General features: G+C 46.6%; 1 protein-coding gene across 2 annotated transcripts; it reads left to right on the plus strand.

The window, feature by feature from the left end:
* Nucleotides 1-4,250: 4,250 nt before the first annotated feature.
* CLDN16 (claudin 16) lies at nt 4,251-11,943 on the plus strand. Of its 2 annotated transcripts, XM_008644570.2 has the most exons (6): nt 4,251-4,367; nt 8,994-9,096; nt 9,322-9,486; nt 10,548-10,739; nt 11,080-11,226; nt 11,305-11,943. In XM_008644570.2, exons 1-5 carry the CDS (start codon nt 4,254-4,256, stop codon nt 11,217-11,219), a joined length of 714 nt encoding a protein of 237 aa, XP_008642792.1. In that variant the 5' UTR covers nt 4,251-4,253; the 3' UTR covers nt 11,220-11,226; nt 11,305-11,943. The 2 variants fall into 2 exon arrangements, 1 of the variants encoding a protein (XP_008642792.1); XR_001859605.1 differs by lacking the exons at nt 4,251-4,367; nt 8,994-9,096; nt 10,548-10,739 and having other exon boundaries at nt 9,400-9,486.
* The last annotated feature ends 4,392 nt before the right edge of the window (nt 11,944-16,335 follow it).

Raw genomic sequence — 16,335 nt, forward strand, 5'->3', positions numbered from 1 at the left:
GTACTGAAGACAACATGGTACTTTGAGAACCTAAAAATACTGTAATGAAATGCTTGTTTTAGCATTTATTGCTTTGGTGTGACTAAAAAAGCAGTTTTAAAGGAGCGTGTGTAAGCATCATACCTGTGTGTAGAATATACACGGACACACAAACATACACGTACAAACACAGTTTTTACTTACCAATCCTTTAAGCTCTCATCTACCAGAACATACCTTTGTTTTTCTATTTTCCTTTAATCTTATGTATTGCCTGCTTGAAAAATCATAGGTTGCTCAGAAGTCTTACTATTTTCCTTGGGGTTACTGAGCTAATGCCAAGCTAAATCCCAAGGTTTTGTGACTGTATGAGCATGGCTGAAGGGGAACATTACACACTGCTCTGTAATTTATTTGCGTACACATCTCACGTCCAAGGAGCACTGCTCTGGAGGTGAAGACACTTAGAGGCTGTGGATGGTGGTGTGCGAAGCAGGAAAATGGAGGGGGTACAACCAGGAGGGAGGAGTGGGGAGGGTTGGGCAGACAAGCCCATGGAGCAGAAGAGCTCTTAGGAAAACCCCTTCCAAAGCTCCCCACCACCTCTGACCCCTGAGCCCTTCCTGCTGGACAATCCCCTGGCCCTGAACACGAGTTACCTCACGGGCCGCTTGCCTGTTTGCAGAAAGGTCTGTATTTCATGCATGAATGCACAGCATCGCCACTTCGTTCTTGCTCCAGGCTCTCTGCTACACTATATATTAGACACTGAGGGAGTAAAGGCAGAACACCACCCTTCTGTGCTCATGGGACTGCAACCTCAGTGGGGTGTTGCTGCAAAAATAATTTTGTAAATAGACTGGTGACAACCAGCTCCCAAGACTGGCAGTAGTTTCTTCCTTTCTCTAACATAAATAGCTTGGCTTTAACGGAGAGCACAGACCACCTTGTGTTAATGAGTAATAAAAGCAATCGACCCATGGTGCATTTGTCCCTGAGCTGGGGCTGAGTGTAGTCAAGGTGATTAAACTCTTAAATTAGCAAAGTTTTGCTGCATTGATACCACGCAGAGTAAGAGCCCGACAAGGCCAAGCTCTGACAATCAAATATTAGGATACCCTAATGCTTTTGTTAGTGTCAAATCACAGTTAACATATGTAGTACAGCCTACAAATTCACTGGAAAGCTACTCTGAGTCATGTCAGCCAGGTTTTGGGCTATACAAAGACATCTTGGGAGGTTATTTTGGGAGAGCTGTTTCCTGAAGCTGAGGGGACATCTGTCATGCAAGTTAGGAAAGCAGACCATGATGAGAAACTGCAACAGACTTTGCTTCAAGAAGATGCTGACTTGTTTTAAATAAAGATATATGTATCTTGCCATTTTCTACTAAATAAAGAATATTGTATTCTTTCTAGTAACTACAGCAGATTCCATGGGACTGTTTGGAGACACAGACCTAAAGAAGGACCAGGTATTGGATTGGTCTCTCCACCAGGTGAAAATTCATGAACTGTCTTCATTGTGTTGCACACTCTGCAGCAGTCTTGCACGAGGGAAAACTGGAGGATCCCGACCTGCCCTGCTGTCCAGGCCAGGATGCTTCAGAGCCCCAAGCTAGATGCAAATGGCTGGAGCCACTTCCTGTCCACAGTGACTCATGGCCAGGGAAGCACTGGCATCCTGCTGTAGGAAGGGTCACTCACCTGCCCTGCCCTGCAGGGAAGATGAACACAGGGAGGTGGAAGGAGCTGGGACAGCAACACATTGCTGGGCATGCGGAAAATAAACAAGACATCACCAGGACTACAATAACAGCTGTGGAGAGATGGAGCAAAGCACAGGTAGCACTGGTGCCTCATGTGCTGCCTCCATCCCTTAGTGGAGTTTGCCTCTTGGTCTGACATCCGTGGACATTTGATGGGCAGAGCTGGAAGAACAGACTACAATGTGCCCATCACAAAAGCTTAAAAACACCTCTCTGGCTATTACCACGGGAGATTTTCACTTTCCACCTCTGTCATGCTTGTATTGAGACACTTTCACCATGCACCAAATAAGGGAAAATGTCCCCTTTCTTTCCACTGGGCTTATCCTCTCTGAAAGTGGCTTGCATTTGGGTGCAGGACAGAAGGAGAAGGAAAGGAGATTCATATGGCTATAATACATATCCTGGCTAATCCAAGCTCTGTTGCTGTTAAACTCTGCTCTTAACACTGCTAAGGACTTAATGCTGATAGTGGGAAGGCTGTCTCAGATTTTTCAGGCCTTTTCTGAGCTCACCTCACCACTTTTTCTGAGTTGCCCCTAATGACAACTGACTAGGATGCTTTTAAAAATGGGTGCAGACAGAGGTTAATGAACACAGTACAAGACAAGTGTAGGAAGATGATGTATATTTTCAGTACCTGTCTCACATAAATGCAGTCTAATCTATATATATATACACGTGTGGCTAAGGAAAGCCATTGTCCTTTATGGGATCTGTGTGGGCACTGCCATGTCCCTGTGGGTCAGAACTGTTGAAAACGCAAAGCTGCCCTTGTCACAGAAAGCCATGAAGTGAAAATCATGAAGGTTTCTTTGCCTTATACAGATGTTTGGATACCAGAAAACCCAGCAGAAAGCATCATATCCGCATAACCGCACCAAGACCTGCATCTGGGAAAGATGGAAGAAGGAGAGTTCCTCACTTGTCAGCTTCTACAAGTGGAATTAGGAAACAGAAAGCAGAAAGCTGAAGCAGCAGTCTCTTGCATACCCTGGCTTTATGACCTGGGACTTCTATTCTCCACTTAAGCCTCCCAAAGCACGTGCTGATGACCTATTGCACAGCGTGACCTCTGAGGAGTGGAGTGAGCCTGGCATCCAGGGTAAAAATTGTGGTCTCTGACAGTAAAACCGCCTCATGAGGTTATGATAGGAACTATACGGGTTATCTATTGTAAGAATAAACTTCTCGCTGCTGTGGTATTTGAAGGGAAATCCCGGAGAAGCGGAGGCTTTGAGCAGTTCTGTAAAGGTGCCGCTTGGCTCCATCTGGAGGTGACAGCTGAGATGACAGACACCGCCGGCTTGGGCGAGCGGCTGGAAGCAGAGCTGAACGCAGAGCGAGAGTCTGCGCCTCTGACCCGCGGGGAATATTCGCCCATTCAAGGCAGGTCTCCAGCCTGTTACTGCTTCTCTTTGTATTCAAAGATAACGATCATTGAGGATGCGGTGGTTTCTGTGCATTTGTGCCTTTGGAGTGGGAGAAATTTCTAGTCCCACTCCCCTTTGGTTTTTCTGACAGCTGCTCTGGAGCCCTGATGGCTTTCTCAGCACTGCAGGAGAGGAGACAGTGAGAAGCTTCACACAGAGGCCCCAGCCTTCTGCTCCTGGCAGCCTGTGTGGCCCCGGCTCACCAGGGGAGTCCTGCAGGAATACAGGAAGTTTGCAATCAGAGTAAGCAAGCAGGGAAATTCCAACCACCTGAAATCCTCCAGAGTGGCACTGGTTTGAAAACGTCAAGATTTCCACATGGGAGTTCTATGCATGCCATGAACGAATTGAGGTCCAGGGCGTGAGAGGTGTTGAGGTTTGACTTAAATTCAGAATATAGAGTTCCGTATCTGAGCTGGGATGGGAGTGGATGTTGGCTCTGAAGGTCCACGATTGCTACCTTTTCCTTTTCCTCCCTAGTGACATTCCTGCATTGAACTAGATCATCACTGCACCAGAGACCAACAGAGTGACAGCCAAGGGGCCTGGGATCCACACCAAGACACTTTGCAGTTGCTCCCTGCTAAGGCACGAACCACTGAACAGGAATAAATGTGTGTGTGCATGAGAGCTCCTCTCTGTGTCCCTCAGCAGCGCTCAAAACTTCTGCCCTGGAGAACAAGTTTTGATTCTTTTTTCTAATCCCTATTCTGACAAAACCTGCCATGATACCTGCCCCCCCTGCCAGTCCAGGGCTCCAGTTAGCTGCATGTCACTTCTGCACAGCCCCATTTCTCTTCAGTCAGGCATGACAAGAGCTGTAGTGCTGCAGGGCGGATTGGCTGCAGCAGCTCCCGTGGGCACTCTCACCCTCCTCCTGACCCCTGGCAGGTGACCACTGCTCCTGCAGCCATCACTACCATCTGCACAAGCGAGGAGGTCCTGCTCTTCATGGTCACTGGGAGAGGGTGGTGGTCATCTGGGACACTGAGGCTCAGTCTCTACCCTGGCTTTAGGAACAAGGCTGGGCATTGCTGTTCTCACTCCCCTGGATGTGCTGAGCACCTGCTGGCATGAAGTTTTTCCTCCAATATGTGGGCTGCTTTTTTGCTTTTTTCTCTGCTGGGTTTTTGATAACATCTACCTGGACAGACTGCTGGATGGTGAATGCTGATGACTCCCTGGAGGTAAGACTGGGGTGAGGAGAGCCTGATCACCAAAACCAATGTGTCCTAGAGAGAGTTTGGTTCCCGGTGTCGTTACTCCACTCTCATGTTCTTTCTCCCTGTTGTGCTGGATGAAAGTGGATGAAAATTAAACTAATTACTGTGGCAAAAAAAGGGGAGAAGTGGTATTTTGTGTATTTCTCTTTTCCAGACTTTATTATCCAGATTGTGCTCTCACTTAGTAAGTTCAGGAAAGATCTACAGGGTCTGGTTTTAAATGTGCATGAACTTGAACGGAGTTATCCCGTATGTCCAGCCTGCATGGATATTTTGGAGATGTTTCCAGTTCTGTAGTCCAGACTTCTTGGTGGAGACATCCAGCATGCACAGCTGTGCTCTTCAAGTCTTTTTCTGAACAGCCATTGAGCTACAGGGCTACCAGAAATTTAAGGGGAGCAGGGGGACTCAGTATCTCCTGGAGCTCATGTGGACAGTGGCACTCTCAGGTTAGAGAACGGTATTGGCAAAGTAAATTGCAAACAAGGGAGCAGATGGCTGCTTACATGCAAGGTGTGCCCCAAGGACTCCAGGCCCCAAATCATCTCTGTTTTTCCAGCACTCAATACTGCAAATTTGTCTTTTCTTCCCAGCACAGCTATTCATTTCTGTACATTTAAGAGCTGTGAGTCCACAGTGTAGGAATCTGCTCTCTGGAAAATTGGATACTTTAGGCAGTGAAGGTGAAACACCTTCCAAGACAGAAAGTTTGGCTGAATGTATCAGGAGGAAACTTTCTATCTGCTCTCCAGCATACGAAACCAGACGAGCTCCTCTGCTCTCAGTGATTGCAATGCAGCATTTAGTTGCAGCACATGAAGGCGTGAATTATCCAAGAAAGAAGGATAAAACTGATTACAAGAAAAACAATTTTTTTCTCTATGCCACAAGAAATCCTGAAAATCTGACTGTCAGAAACCCTGAAAAGTGGGTGTAAGTGCTGAGGTGTCAGCACATTGCACATATCCAGTGCAGTGCAGTTGCAGTGTGTTTGCGCTGTGAGCCTTTCTACAGGGCAAATAGAGTGCACCCAGTGATGCTGGATGGGATATGACTCTTTATTTGGGAGATATTTCAGATTCCTTTCAGGAAGTAGCCAGATGAAGGTATCAGTATACTCAGAAAAGCCAAGTGAATACGATTGTGGGGAAAACCAGAAGAGAGAAACCCAGCTACTGAGCAAAGAGAGTCCAATAAAGAGCCAGTCCATTACCCTGAGGCTGTGTAACCTTGTCTTCTTGGTGCAAAGGCACCTGCGATGGGCTGTCCAAAGTGCTCCATTAACACCCAGTTTGGTTCTTAGCAACCACTATTCTCACATTCCGGCTCTGAGTGTGAATACTAAATAATGGAGCAAAACGCCCCCAGCCTTAATACCTGACCACTGATCTCCTTAATGACCCTAATGACTCACTGCCTCTCTAATCAGGGGAATGTCCATGGCCAGAAAGGCGTGGAAACCGCAATGACTCCTGTTTTCAGCTGGAAAAAGGGTAAGCCAGGCAACTTTGAATCCAGGAGAAGGGAACTCCATCCTTCAGCAGCTGTAGCTGCTGGCTCTTGGCTGGTTGCTTGGCTTTGACCCTGGTCCCCTGTAGCTGGCGAGGATGTGGTCCCACTGGAGAGGAGCATCCCAGGAAGAAGAGGCCAGGGAGTGCCAGGAGCAGTCACCTCCAGGGAGGCTGCAGGGGCCCTGACTCAGCTTTCACAGCCCCTCACCTCCCTTCAGAAACAACAGATTACGGCCACACAGAAAGTTGTTTAAGAAGGTGACTCCTTGTGAAGCATCGAGACAGGGCTGGGCCAATTTTTGCGGTAGTTTGCAGTGGAAAAAGCCCATAATCTTCTTCTCAACAAGTGCTGTGTTGTGTAGACAGTCCCTCCCTGTTGCAGGTGGATTATAAATACCACCACTACTGTTAAATGCTGCCTGTTTTACTCTCGAGCTGGGCTTGTAATCATTGTCTGCTGGCACCTTCTCGGAGTGAGGTAAAACACCGTGACTAACATCACTTTCGTGTTTGTCTTCTCCGCTTTCCCCAGAAGGAGAAGTGTGTGCTTGTTTTGTAATTTTCTTTTTTTTTTTTTCTGTATGAGAATTATTTTATTATTAATTATACATTATGAATAGGGTATAATTATATCTATTACAGTCATTATGCAGTTCATGTTTTACATGCATACTTCTGTTAGGGAAAGCAGGTCGTGGCAACGTGTTTCGTAATCAAAGTGGGAGATGAGGAGTGTGGCTGTGATGTTTGGCTGCTCAGGGGCTCCTCAGCTGGGCCCAGGGAAGCTGGAGCACATTTGCTATGTGGGGAGAGAGGTGATGGGGAATTAGTGCTACCAACATGGTGTACAGGTCCAGCCATGGGATGGGGAAATCCATGTCCCCACATGATGCCTCAAGCCCTGACCCCTGTCCCCTTTAGAGCAACGAGTTCCCGTGTGCCTGAAGGTCTGTGCTGTCAGCGCAAGGGAAGATGCCCAAGGGTGGCTCAGGAGCAGATTAACAACCAGAAGGATCAACTGTGCACAAAGCAGAGGGGAGCAAGGGTTGGCCCTTGGCAGCAGAAACAAGAACAGCTCGGCAGTGGCTTGGGGCAGCGACAGGTCCCCACACCGACACCCTTTCCCATCCCTCCTGAACCAGGCAATGGGACTGATCCCCTGATTCAGGACATTTATCCCTGGCTGCACACAGGCTGCGTGGAGATGGGCCGGTCCCTGCTTTGCCCATGTTTGGCACTGGCTCCAGCAAGAGTAGTGACAACTGAAACATCCCAAGAAATGCAAAACATAAATCAAGATTCTGTTAGTCTGGGAAGGGGGTTATTTCACAAGCTAGACTGTAACTGTTGTGCTTAAGGCCTCTGTTTTGCTTGGAGGGTGACAAAGCCTGGAATCCTGTTAGTCTCTTTATAAATAATTTAGATGTAGATGCTGCATGTAAGATTTAAAAAACAATAATAACATGAGCTGACATTATAATAAAGTAACTGACATTATTAGCTGAATGCAGAGTAGTATGAATAAGCCTATGGTGGTTTGGGAGGAAAGAGAAATTACATAAATACAAGCGGAAAAAAATGTAATTTAATAAAAATATGCTTATTTCAAGCACAGCCTGAATGCTGGTGAGTTAAGACAGAAGAGGACCTGCAACTGCATTAAGAGGGCCATGGTAAAAACACATTGAATGTAAACATGGCAAATTGTTTTACAAGACACTTTCCTCTTGAAAAGCACAGAATAAATGAATCTGTTTTTTCCGTCACTGCTTCTCATTTTTCATCATGTTTTTCATTACATATGCCCAGAAATTCTCAGAAATGCTAAGCACTTTTCATCTGCATGAAACAAAAAATGTAGATTATTTTCCCTCAAATATAAATAGTATCTCTTCTGCCAGTCTGAAGCAGTGAGTCATTTTTACTCACCTTTGATCCATAGAGCAGTATCACAGAGGAGGTGCACAGTTTGGCTCAGACATTGTATTGTGGAGAAAATACTGCGGTTGGCTACAGACTTCAATACATCCTGAATAAGACTTTATTATGTGGCTGAGATATGTTATTATCTGCTTTGTGATTTACACAGGGCAAGAAAAATGAATTTATTGCATCATCCAAGCAAGCCTGGTCCCCTTCCCCTGCGTGAAACTCATTTGCTGGAAGAGTTTCTCCTTCCATTAACTGCAGCGGGTGTCGCTGGCAGCAGCGGGCGGGCTGGAGTCCAAAGCTGCACCGACATTAACTCTGCTCCTTGTATGAGCAATTCCAGGAATATTTTAGAGTTGCTCGTTGCCATATTTGCATTGGTAATGAAAACACCTCCCATATTAAAGTGATTTATGGAAGGCTGGGCTGGGAATGGTATCTACAGCTTGAGGACAGTGGAGACGATTAACCACGATGCTCCTCCATCGTCTGCCCCAGTCTGGATGTCTAAGTGATGACTGTGGCTTGGGCACGCGTGGTCCCATGGCTGGCAGCGCACTGGGAGCCCCAGGGCCAGGATCAGCACCAGCTGCCTCTCATTTTCCAGCCAGAGTCTACAGCTGAGTCATTTGGGGGAAACATTCCCCAAGTGTCTGCAAAGGGGCTCACATCCAAACTCCTCTGCACTCCTCTCCCACTCCCTGAGCTGCTCCTCCACTGTCAGGAGGATGGTGTAAGGAAGGGGAGCATGGGCAGCAAAGTCTCAGGCTGTCTGGTCCATAGCCATGCCCAGCTCAGCCTAGACAAGCGTTTGGCAATGGATGAGCAAACCTGCTCTTAGATCTCTCTGGTCAGCCACCCCTCAGCTCCTCCCAGAAATTTCCTTCAGAATTTTTATCCTTACTAGTAGGCCAGGTTTTTTTCCTAATGTCTAGTCTGAATTCTTTTGCTCTAATGTAAAAACCTTAGTAGGGACACAGAAAACATTGTCCTTTTCCTCCATCCTGCTCCTTTTTCTCTTCTTCAAGCTAAACGCTCTGGTTACCATCATTGTAACTTGACCAGGATTTCTGTTGAAGGGCTAAGATGACCACTTGCTGTGTTGGTGGATACTTTAACTTATGGTCTTCTTTGTCTCCTCAATCCACAGGTGAGTACAAAATGCCGTGGCCTGTGGTGGGAATGTGTCACAAACGTTTTTGATGGGATCCAAACTTGTGATGAGTATGACTCCATCTACGCCGAGCATCCTGGTATGTAAGAGTCAGAGATGTTTCTACAAGTGGTGGGGACACTTGAGTGTAGACTAAAAAAGTATCTGTTCTACTCAGTGACAGATAATTAGAGGCATGTTCCTTTTCTCAGTCAGGTATTACTCCCAGGGGAAGCTGAAAAAAGTGTTCCTGGGGGATCTGACCCCATTACCTGTCCACATTTCCATTCCTTGTGCACTAGAATGATCTGCTTCTGTCCTGCAGTGAAGCTGGTGCTGACCCGAGCCATGATGATCACAGCAGATATCCTGTCAGGATTTGGATTTCTCTTCCTTGTCCTGGGACTGGACTGTGTGAAATTCCTTCCTGATGAGCCGCTCATCAAGCTGCGCATCTGCGTGGCGTCTGGAGTGATGTTGCTCATTGCAGGTATTTCCCCACTGTGTCCCCATTCTGCAGGACACCCTTTGGCAAACTGGGGAAGTGTTAAAAGCCTTCTTTTATTTTGGTTGGTGATTTTCTGTAGGAGGAAGGATTTTTACTTGATTTATTTGTGCAATGCAGTTTCTTCTGTTCACCACCTGCCTCTAACAGCATGTAGATCAGTTTATCTGCTTTCAGTTCATGTTTTGACCAGGTGACTTGGCTTTGAGTTGACTGACTTCCATTTATTGCTGTTTCACTGTGGAGCAGTCAATGTTGTTGATATGGCAAAGAGACCTTGCCATAGGTCTCTCGACCAAGTGCTGAAGGACTAGAAAGTCCTGGCATCCTGGTATGGTTTCTGCCTCTGCCATAGATTGTGTGACCTTGGGCAAGTCACTTAGCTCAAAACCTCTGCAGCTGATCTCTAATAAAAGGATAATAACATGTCTGTCCTTTCTAGATGATAAATAACCAACTAGCTCAGGTGCTTTGCTGTTACAGCCAGTGGGAGAATTTTAAAGACAAAAATAAATAGCCAACTAGGGACCAAATAATATTATTTGACTTTATGCCAGTATCAAGCAGTTACCTCTTCTTCAGCCTAAGCAGGTTTAATACATAACTCACCCCAACCACTGGGAGCACATGTAAAACACTTTGAGAGGCTCTTTTAAACATCTTCCATTCACTTCTCAAAGTTTGTCAGAAAAGCATCATCAAAGTTCTGAAAATCAAAACAGATTAGAAAATTAAATTCTGGAGACAACTTTACAACAAGCTGAGAAGGGAGGATCTTTCTGCCTTTTGCTGCAGAAATCTGAGTGCTGCCAGTGTGCTGGAGGTGTGTGTGAGTGCCAAGCCACGAGGTGCAGCCTCTGCCTGGCAGTACAGGATATCAGCAGGAGCCCGGGTGAATCCGCCAAAGGCTGACCATGGAGAGGGGCCAAACCCTGCTGTCCAAGGAAGGTCATCCCACCCTGAAGTCTGACCCAGCAGACAGCAGCTATAGCTTTAGATTTGATCCCTTGTGGTTCTGTGTGTGGCACCCCTGTCCCGCCCTGCAGGTCTCCCCGGCATCACGGGCTCTGTGTGGTACGCTGTGGATGTCTACGTGGAGCGCTCCTCTCTGCTCTTCCACAATGTGTTCCTGGGCATCCAGTACAAGTTTGGCTGGTCCTGCTGGCTCGGCATGGCAGGGTCACTGGGCTGCTTCTTGTCTGGGTCCCTGCTCACCTGCTGCATGTATCTCTTTAGAGGTGAGGAAGCACAGCTGAAGCACAGCTCAGGGATAGAGCCATTGCTCAAAGTGTGCTACAGGTGCACAGGGTGGGGAAAGTCCTTTGGGGACATCCTTTGGGATGGTTGCTCGTCTCCAGTGGCAATATTTTCAGCTGTAAAATGGGAATAGTCTTAGTTAGGCAGCTCTAGAAAGCGCATCAAGGTCTTCATGTGGGAGCTGAGGTGTAAGGATAACATAAAATGTGTTGTTATTATGTCACACCTTGGACTGCTTCTTTCCCTGAATCACAAAACTTTGCAGCTGAAAGTCACCAAGCACTCATTGTCAGTTCCTATTTCTCTCCCTGTGCCTCACAGAGACCAGTTCTGGAAGACTCCATTCTGCTTACTCCTTGAGGAAAGGCTATTCCTCAGCTGCGACCGTCGTAACAAATGTGCATTTGCCATCCTCCCAAACGGCCACCTCCAAAATGTATGCGGTGGATACAAGGGTGTGAGGAGGAGGTAAGTGCTCCAGAAAGAGCTCTGCTTTTATTTGTAGTGGATTGCACAGAGACTCAAGCTCTTGTGGTTGTGATACAGGTGCAGTTAAGTGTCAAGGATCTACTGTATGCTACAATGTTTGCATTTATGAGAGCTTAAAAAAACCTTTCCTTCAAGAAAGTAAACTCTGAGAAGATCCTGCTTATGGAATCCTGTTGTCTTGAGTGCTGAGGCCACTTGCGTAAGCACAGACTGAAATAACCAAGACAAACTCTTTCAGCATTTGTCTCAACACTGTTGGTAGAAGTGAGAGAAATCAGCCATTCCTGAATCAGACCGCAGTGTTCTGCACGAAGATCCCCAAACTGCAAGATGGATCTGTTCCACGTCTGGCAATGTGTCGACAGAGTGTACAAAGGAGAAAATACTGGCAAAGGGAGGGACTGACTGACTGACTAACATCTGCACCCTGTGCACTCAGCATGGAGATCTGCCCCTCTTACAGGCTGATGGGGAGCTCTTCAGGACATAAGAGCTGTGTTAAATGTCTGACCCTCTCTTTGGTCCATGAACCTCTGCACTGAGAAAATATTGTGAATCCAGCTGCATTCCTCTCTGAAAAATACAGTCCTTCTCAATCAGTGTTAAAATGTTCACTACAGATGCTCTAGACTCACTGAAATCTGGAAAATGCCAGCTGCATTCTGCTTAATAAAAACATTGCTTGGACAAAGTGAATGAAGATCCAAAATCTGAACTTGTGCATTACAATATATCTACATCCACTAGAAACTAGGATAAATGACAGTAAAATCTATCGTTCCTTTCCATCAAAAGGTGTTTAAACCCAGTTCAGGACTGCTGTCCCCTGCTGCAATCCAGGCTGCTGTAGGCTGGATGAGGTTACAGCATCAGCCAGGTTTTCTCTAGGGCGGGGGAGGAAAAGCCCTGTATGGTTTAACATGTTCCCTAAGGATGGATGTGAACATTCTTTCATGCCTTTAATAGTAAGAGAACCTGAGACAGAGTTTTCTTAGGGTTGGTAGGAACTGTCCAAATTCAGTCCTTTCTGACCATGGGCGCCACACCATATCATGGGCACTGGGGGTGGGGAAAAGGCTCCCAGCACAGAGATTTGTCTTCTCAGGGGCGCTGAAGAAACAAAAGTGGAGCCTCAGCTGGGTGTGCACAGCCATGGGTGCTGAAGCACCACCAGAGGCAGGCTTTCTCCATGGACTGCTTGATGGAGAGGCTGGATTTCCTTCTCCCAGACAGTATGAAGTGAAACCTTATGTCATGTGGGCCAGAGGGAGATGGCGTGGCTAAGGATGGAGTGGGCTGTATCCCAGGCAGCACTTCTGATAACTCCTGTGGTGGAAAATGAAGGGTTTGAATCCTCTGATGAATTATCCCAGAAGCAGCACCTTGTGCTGCCACACAGAACTGACCAGCAAGGCCAAAACATAACCCAACCCTGACAAGGCTCCAAGTTGAGAAGCACTTGGGGCCTGGAACAGACAGGACAGCAGCAGGTCCATATGGCTCTGCTGCAGGCCCAGGCACCTCCACAGGGCTCAGACCACAGCAGAACCATCTCAGCAAGAGCCCTGGTAGCAGCTCTGCTCCCCGGGCAAGGGAGGCTCGTGCCTGCAGATTTTGTGCCTGCAGAGTTCATGCTGTTTGGGCTGGCAGACGTTTATGTCAGCCAAACTGAGAGCAGGTTACTGCCAACAGATGAGCTGTATTGAACAGATGTAAACACAGTAGGAGAGGTGATGGAGGCTTTTTTACAAGGTCCTGAGAGACAACGAGTACAAGAGTTATGAGCAATGTGACGAATTCACAGGTTATACCAAGAATGCACAAAGAGATCTGGAGGTGACAGGAATTTTTGTCTGTTACTGCAGAAAGCTGCATTCAGAGCTTGGTGTTTTGGGCTTTTTAAAAAACTTTTTCACAGCCACATCAGAAATGTGTTTTCTGTGGGGCTTTGGGACAGGAGAGCTGACACTGCTGATACTCTCTGCCAGGGCAGGGAAACTCTGGGAACAATTTTGGGTCTGGTTCCTTGGCTGTGTCTCTGCTCCACTGCTCCTTCAGAGACACACTGGGAAGGAGATGGAGGGTGAATACACCCCAGAGGCAGAGCTGTGTTCAGTGACTGCTCCACTGCCCACATCCCCGCTCCTGCCCAGAGAGGCAAATGCTCCCTCAGCCTCCCTGAGGGATGCGAAATGCTGCAGGCCGCCTCAGCCCAGCTCACCCAGCTCAGAGATGCTCCTGGGGAGGAGGAGGTACTGAGCAAAGACATCATCAACCCTGAACCAAAACCTCCCCAGCCTATGCAGCCAGCATATTATCCCTCCCCACAAACGCTCAGGGATGCCTGCCAGCCTCTTGTTGCTGTTTTCTATAACTTTTTCTGAGCACAGAGGTTATTTCTTGCTGTGAAGATTTATTTCTTGTTTAGCAGAGAAGAAATGCAGGTGTAATTGCAAATCTCAGACCATTGATTTCTCCTGTTCAGCACTTGAGGAGAATTCTGGGCCTTTGTCCTAATGGTCTTCTGCTTGTTTTAAGGTGGTGGGAGCTGTTTTGTGACTTGCAACACGTTGGTCACACCAAGCAGTGGCTCAGTGGGCACTGAATGTCTATGCCCTCATCAGGGGTAAATATAAAGGATTAGTTTCTTTAGTCCCTCCAGCCCTGTGTTCTTCCTTGGGGTACACAAATGGAGCACACACATACCCCAGATACTACCTTAACTCCTCAAATACACTTCACATACAAAGAATTTAGGTACAAATATTCTTTGCATATGAAGAAGAATATTGCATCAGCACTTGTGAGCCTCTCTTCTTCAGTATCTATCTAGAATAAGAGTTATTTCTTTAATCATACTTCTATTCTAGCCAAACTCTATGATAGTTTTTGAGGATTTATCTCCTGCACAAGATGACTGGGAAAAGGTCACAGCAACTCTTAGTTTTGCTAGGTTAATGTTTTGTAACCAGTCCAGTGCTGCATTGCTTCATTATTCAAATTCTGCTGACAGTCTATCTGGTGTTTTGATCAGCTGTTAATATTTAATTGTTAATCCCTGTTGAATTTAATACTGACACAGGTTACATGACTGCAGGATTCACTCCTCATTAGCTCATTATCCGGCCACAATGCAGATCTATTCTAGTTTAATTGTACATTCATTAGCAAGAAACCTCCCAGAAAATAAACAGGACTTATTTTTCCTTTCAAAATCACAACCAGTCCCTAAGGCTAAAGATGTATCAGGTGAGCTCAGTTATTAAGGTATTTCCTTAATATCTACCTACATTCCATTCAGCAGCAGCTCACTAGGAGTGATTTTCCCCTCCTGATGGCCATCGATAGCTTACCAAGGCTTTTTGCTCAACCTCAATTTCCAGCTGAGCTGAGGCCCAACATTTAATCCATCAGTTCCAACAGCTTTTTAGGTTTCTCTGTATTTTCACTAGCTTCCAAGGGGTATTTTTATATGTTTGGGCACCTCAGTCTTCGTTTCCCAGGGCATAGGGAGAGTCAGGGATTTAGCTGCGAGCTGGGAGTAGCACCCTTCCACCCAGTGTGCCTGCCCCAGGATGCTTCCTTGAATTGGGGCTCCCCATTGTCCTCTCCACTGACAGCTCCGTGCACCCGGCTGATTGCAAGTTATGGAAAACAGTGATGTGCTTAGGTAAGATCTTTGCTAAGTTGATTCCATGCCTTACAGATAGCTATTGATTTCCCATTTTGATACAGGCAAGTGAGGGAGATAATAAAAAAAATGTCATCTGCAATGGCTGTCCTTTTCTGCATGCAGCATTTCGTTCCCTCCCTGCCTGGATCAGCCTTGCTCATGAGGGCTTTTAACAACTCCAGCTGTAATTAAGGCTCACTCTTACTGTGACCTTGTGAACTAGGCTATCTCCTACTGCAGCTGCATCAATGTTTCCCAAGATATGGATTTCCTGCCTTTTCACAGACATTGCCATGTGATTTTGTTGCGACTTCAGTAGATCTGAAAAATTATTTCCAGTAGACAGGAAAATTAGTGCAGCATTGTGTTTTCCTACAAGCTGTAACATCAGTGGGATCTAATAAACACAATTGCCTTTGAGTGTCGCGTCTCTCTAGCCCCATCCACGTCTTGCTCAGGAAGGTGTTTTGCCAAGCGACCTGCTTTGACTCCTGTCAGGGGAATCAGTGCTCTCCTGCAAGGACACACAAAAGGCAGCAGCACAAACAGGACCGGCCCTTGGGCATGGGGGAGTGATTTTGGAGGCTGCCTAGACCTTTGCTGGTAGCTACAAACCTCAGACCCCAGTGTGCACCTGCTGCAAGGCATCTTCAGCAGCTGTAGAATTTATCCCAGTTTAGACACATCTACTTAAGAGTCATTTCATAAACTTTCCAAGAGAGAAAAGTAAAATTCCACCAAGAATGCAAGATTTTCTCTCTCAGCAGGGGCTGGACTCCCACAGTTTGCTCTTCTGCGTCTGTTAAATATTGTGAGAAAGTGATTAATGACTGAAATAACTCTGGCCAACCTCCGTTACAGGGAGTGAGAACAATTTTCTCCCTGTAGCTCCTGGGTTCCTGCTATAAAATGCCTTTGAGCGAGGAAGGAAAGAGCCGGAATTGTGCCATCTAGTGACCCAAAGAGAGCGGGCATCTGTCCCCAGCCCCATCCTCATCCCCCCTGCGCAGAAGTCTTCAGCCTATAATGCAGAATTTTGGATGACAATTGAAAAAAAATATTAATGAGTATATCAATTATTTTCCCATCTTTCATGTCCAACCCTCCTGGCACTCCAAACTGATGCCCTGTTATGGCTCAGCTGCCTCTGGTTTTGCTCTATTTGCCTGAGAGCCAGTTTATGACTTTATTATTCAGCTCTTAATCTGCAGAGGTGAAAGTCCAGCCGTGTGCCTCACCATGTTCCCTTTGTCTTTTGCTTCCAGATGGTCACCAAGCAATTAGCTCCTCTGCACTGCTCCCGTTTCCCCCTCACAAGGCTTGCTGATGACAAGTTCTCCCACAAACACATCTGTCTTCTAGTGTTTTTTCAGGTTTTTTTCTAGAGCTGTTGGCCATTTCTTCTCAAAGTCAGC

This window comes from Corvus brachyrhynchos, unplaced genomic scaffold, assembly GCF_000691975.1.
Source record: "Corvus brachyrhynchos isolate BGI_N302 unplaced genomic scaffold, ASM69197v1 scaffold162, whole genome shotgun sequence".
In the NCBI taxonomy this organism is placed as follows: Eukaryota; Metazoa; Chordata; class Aves; order Passeriformes; family Corvidae; genus Corvus; species Corvus brachyrhynchos.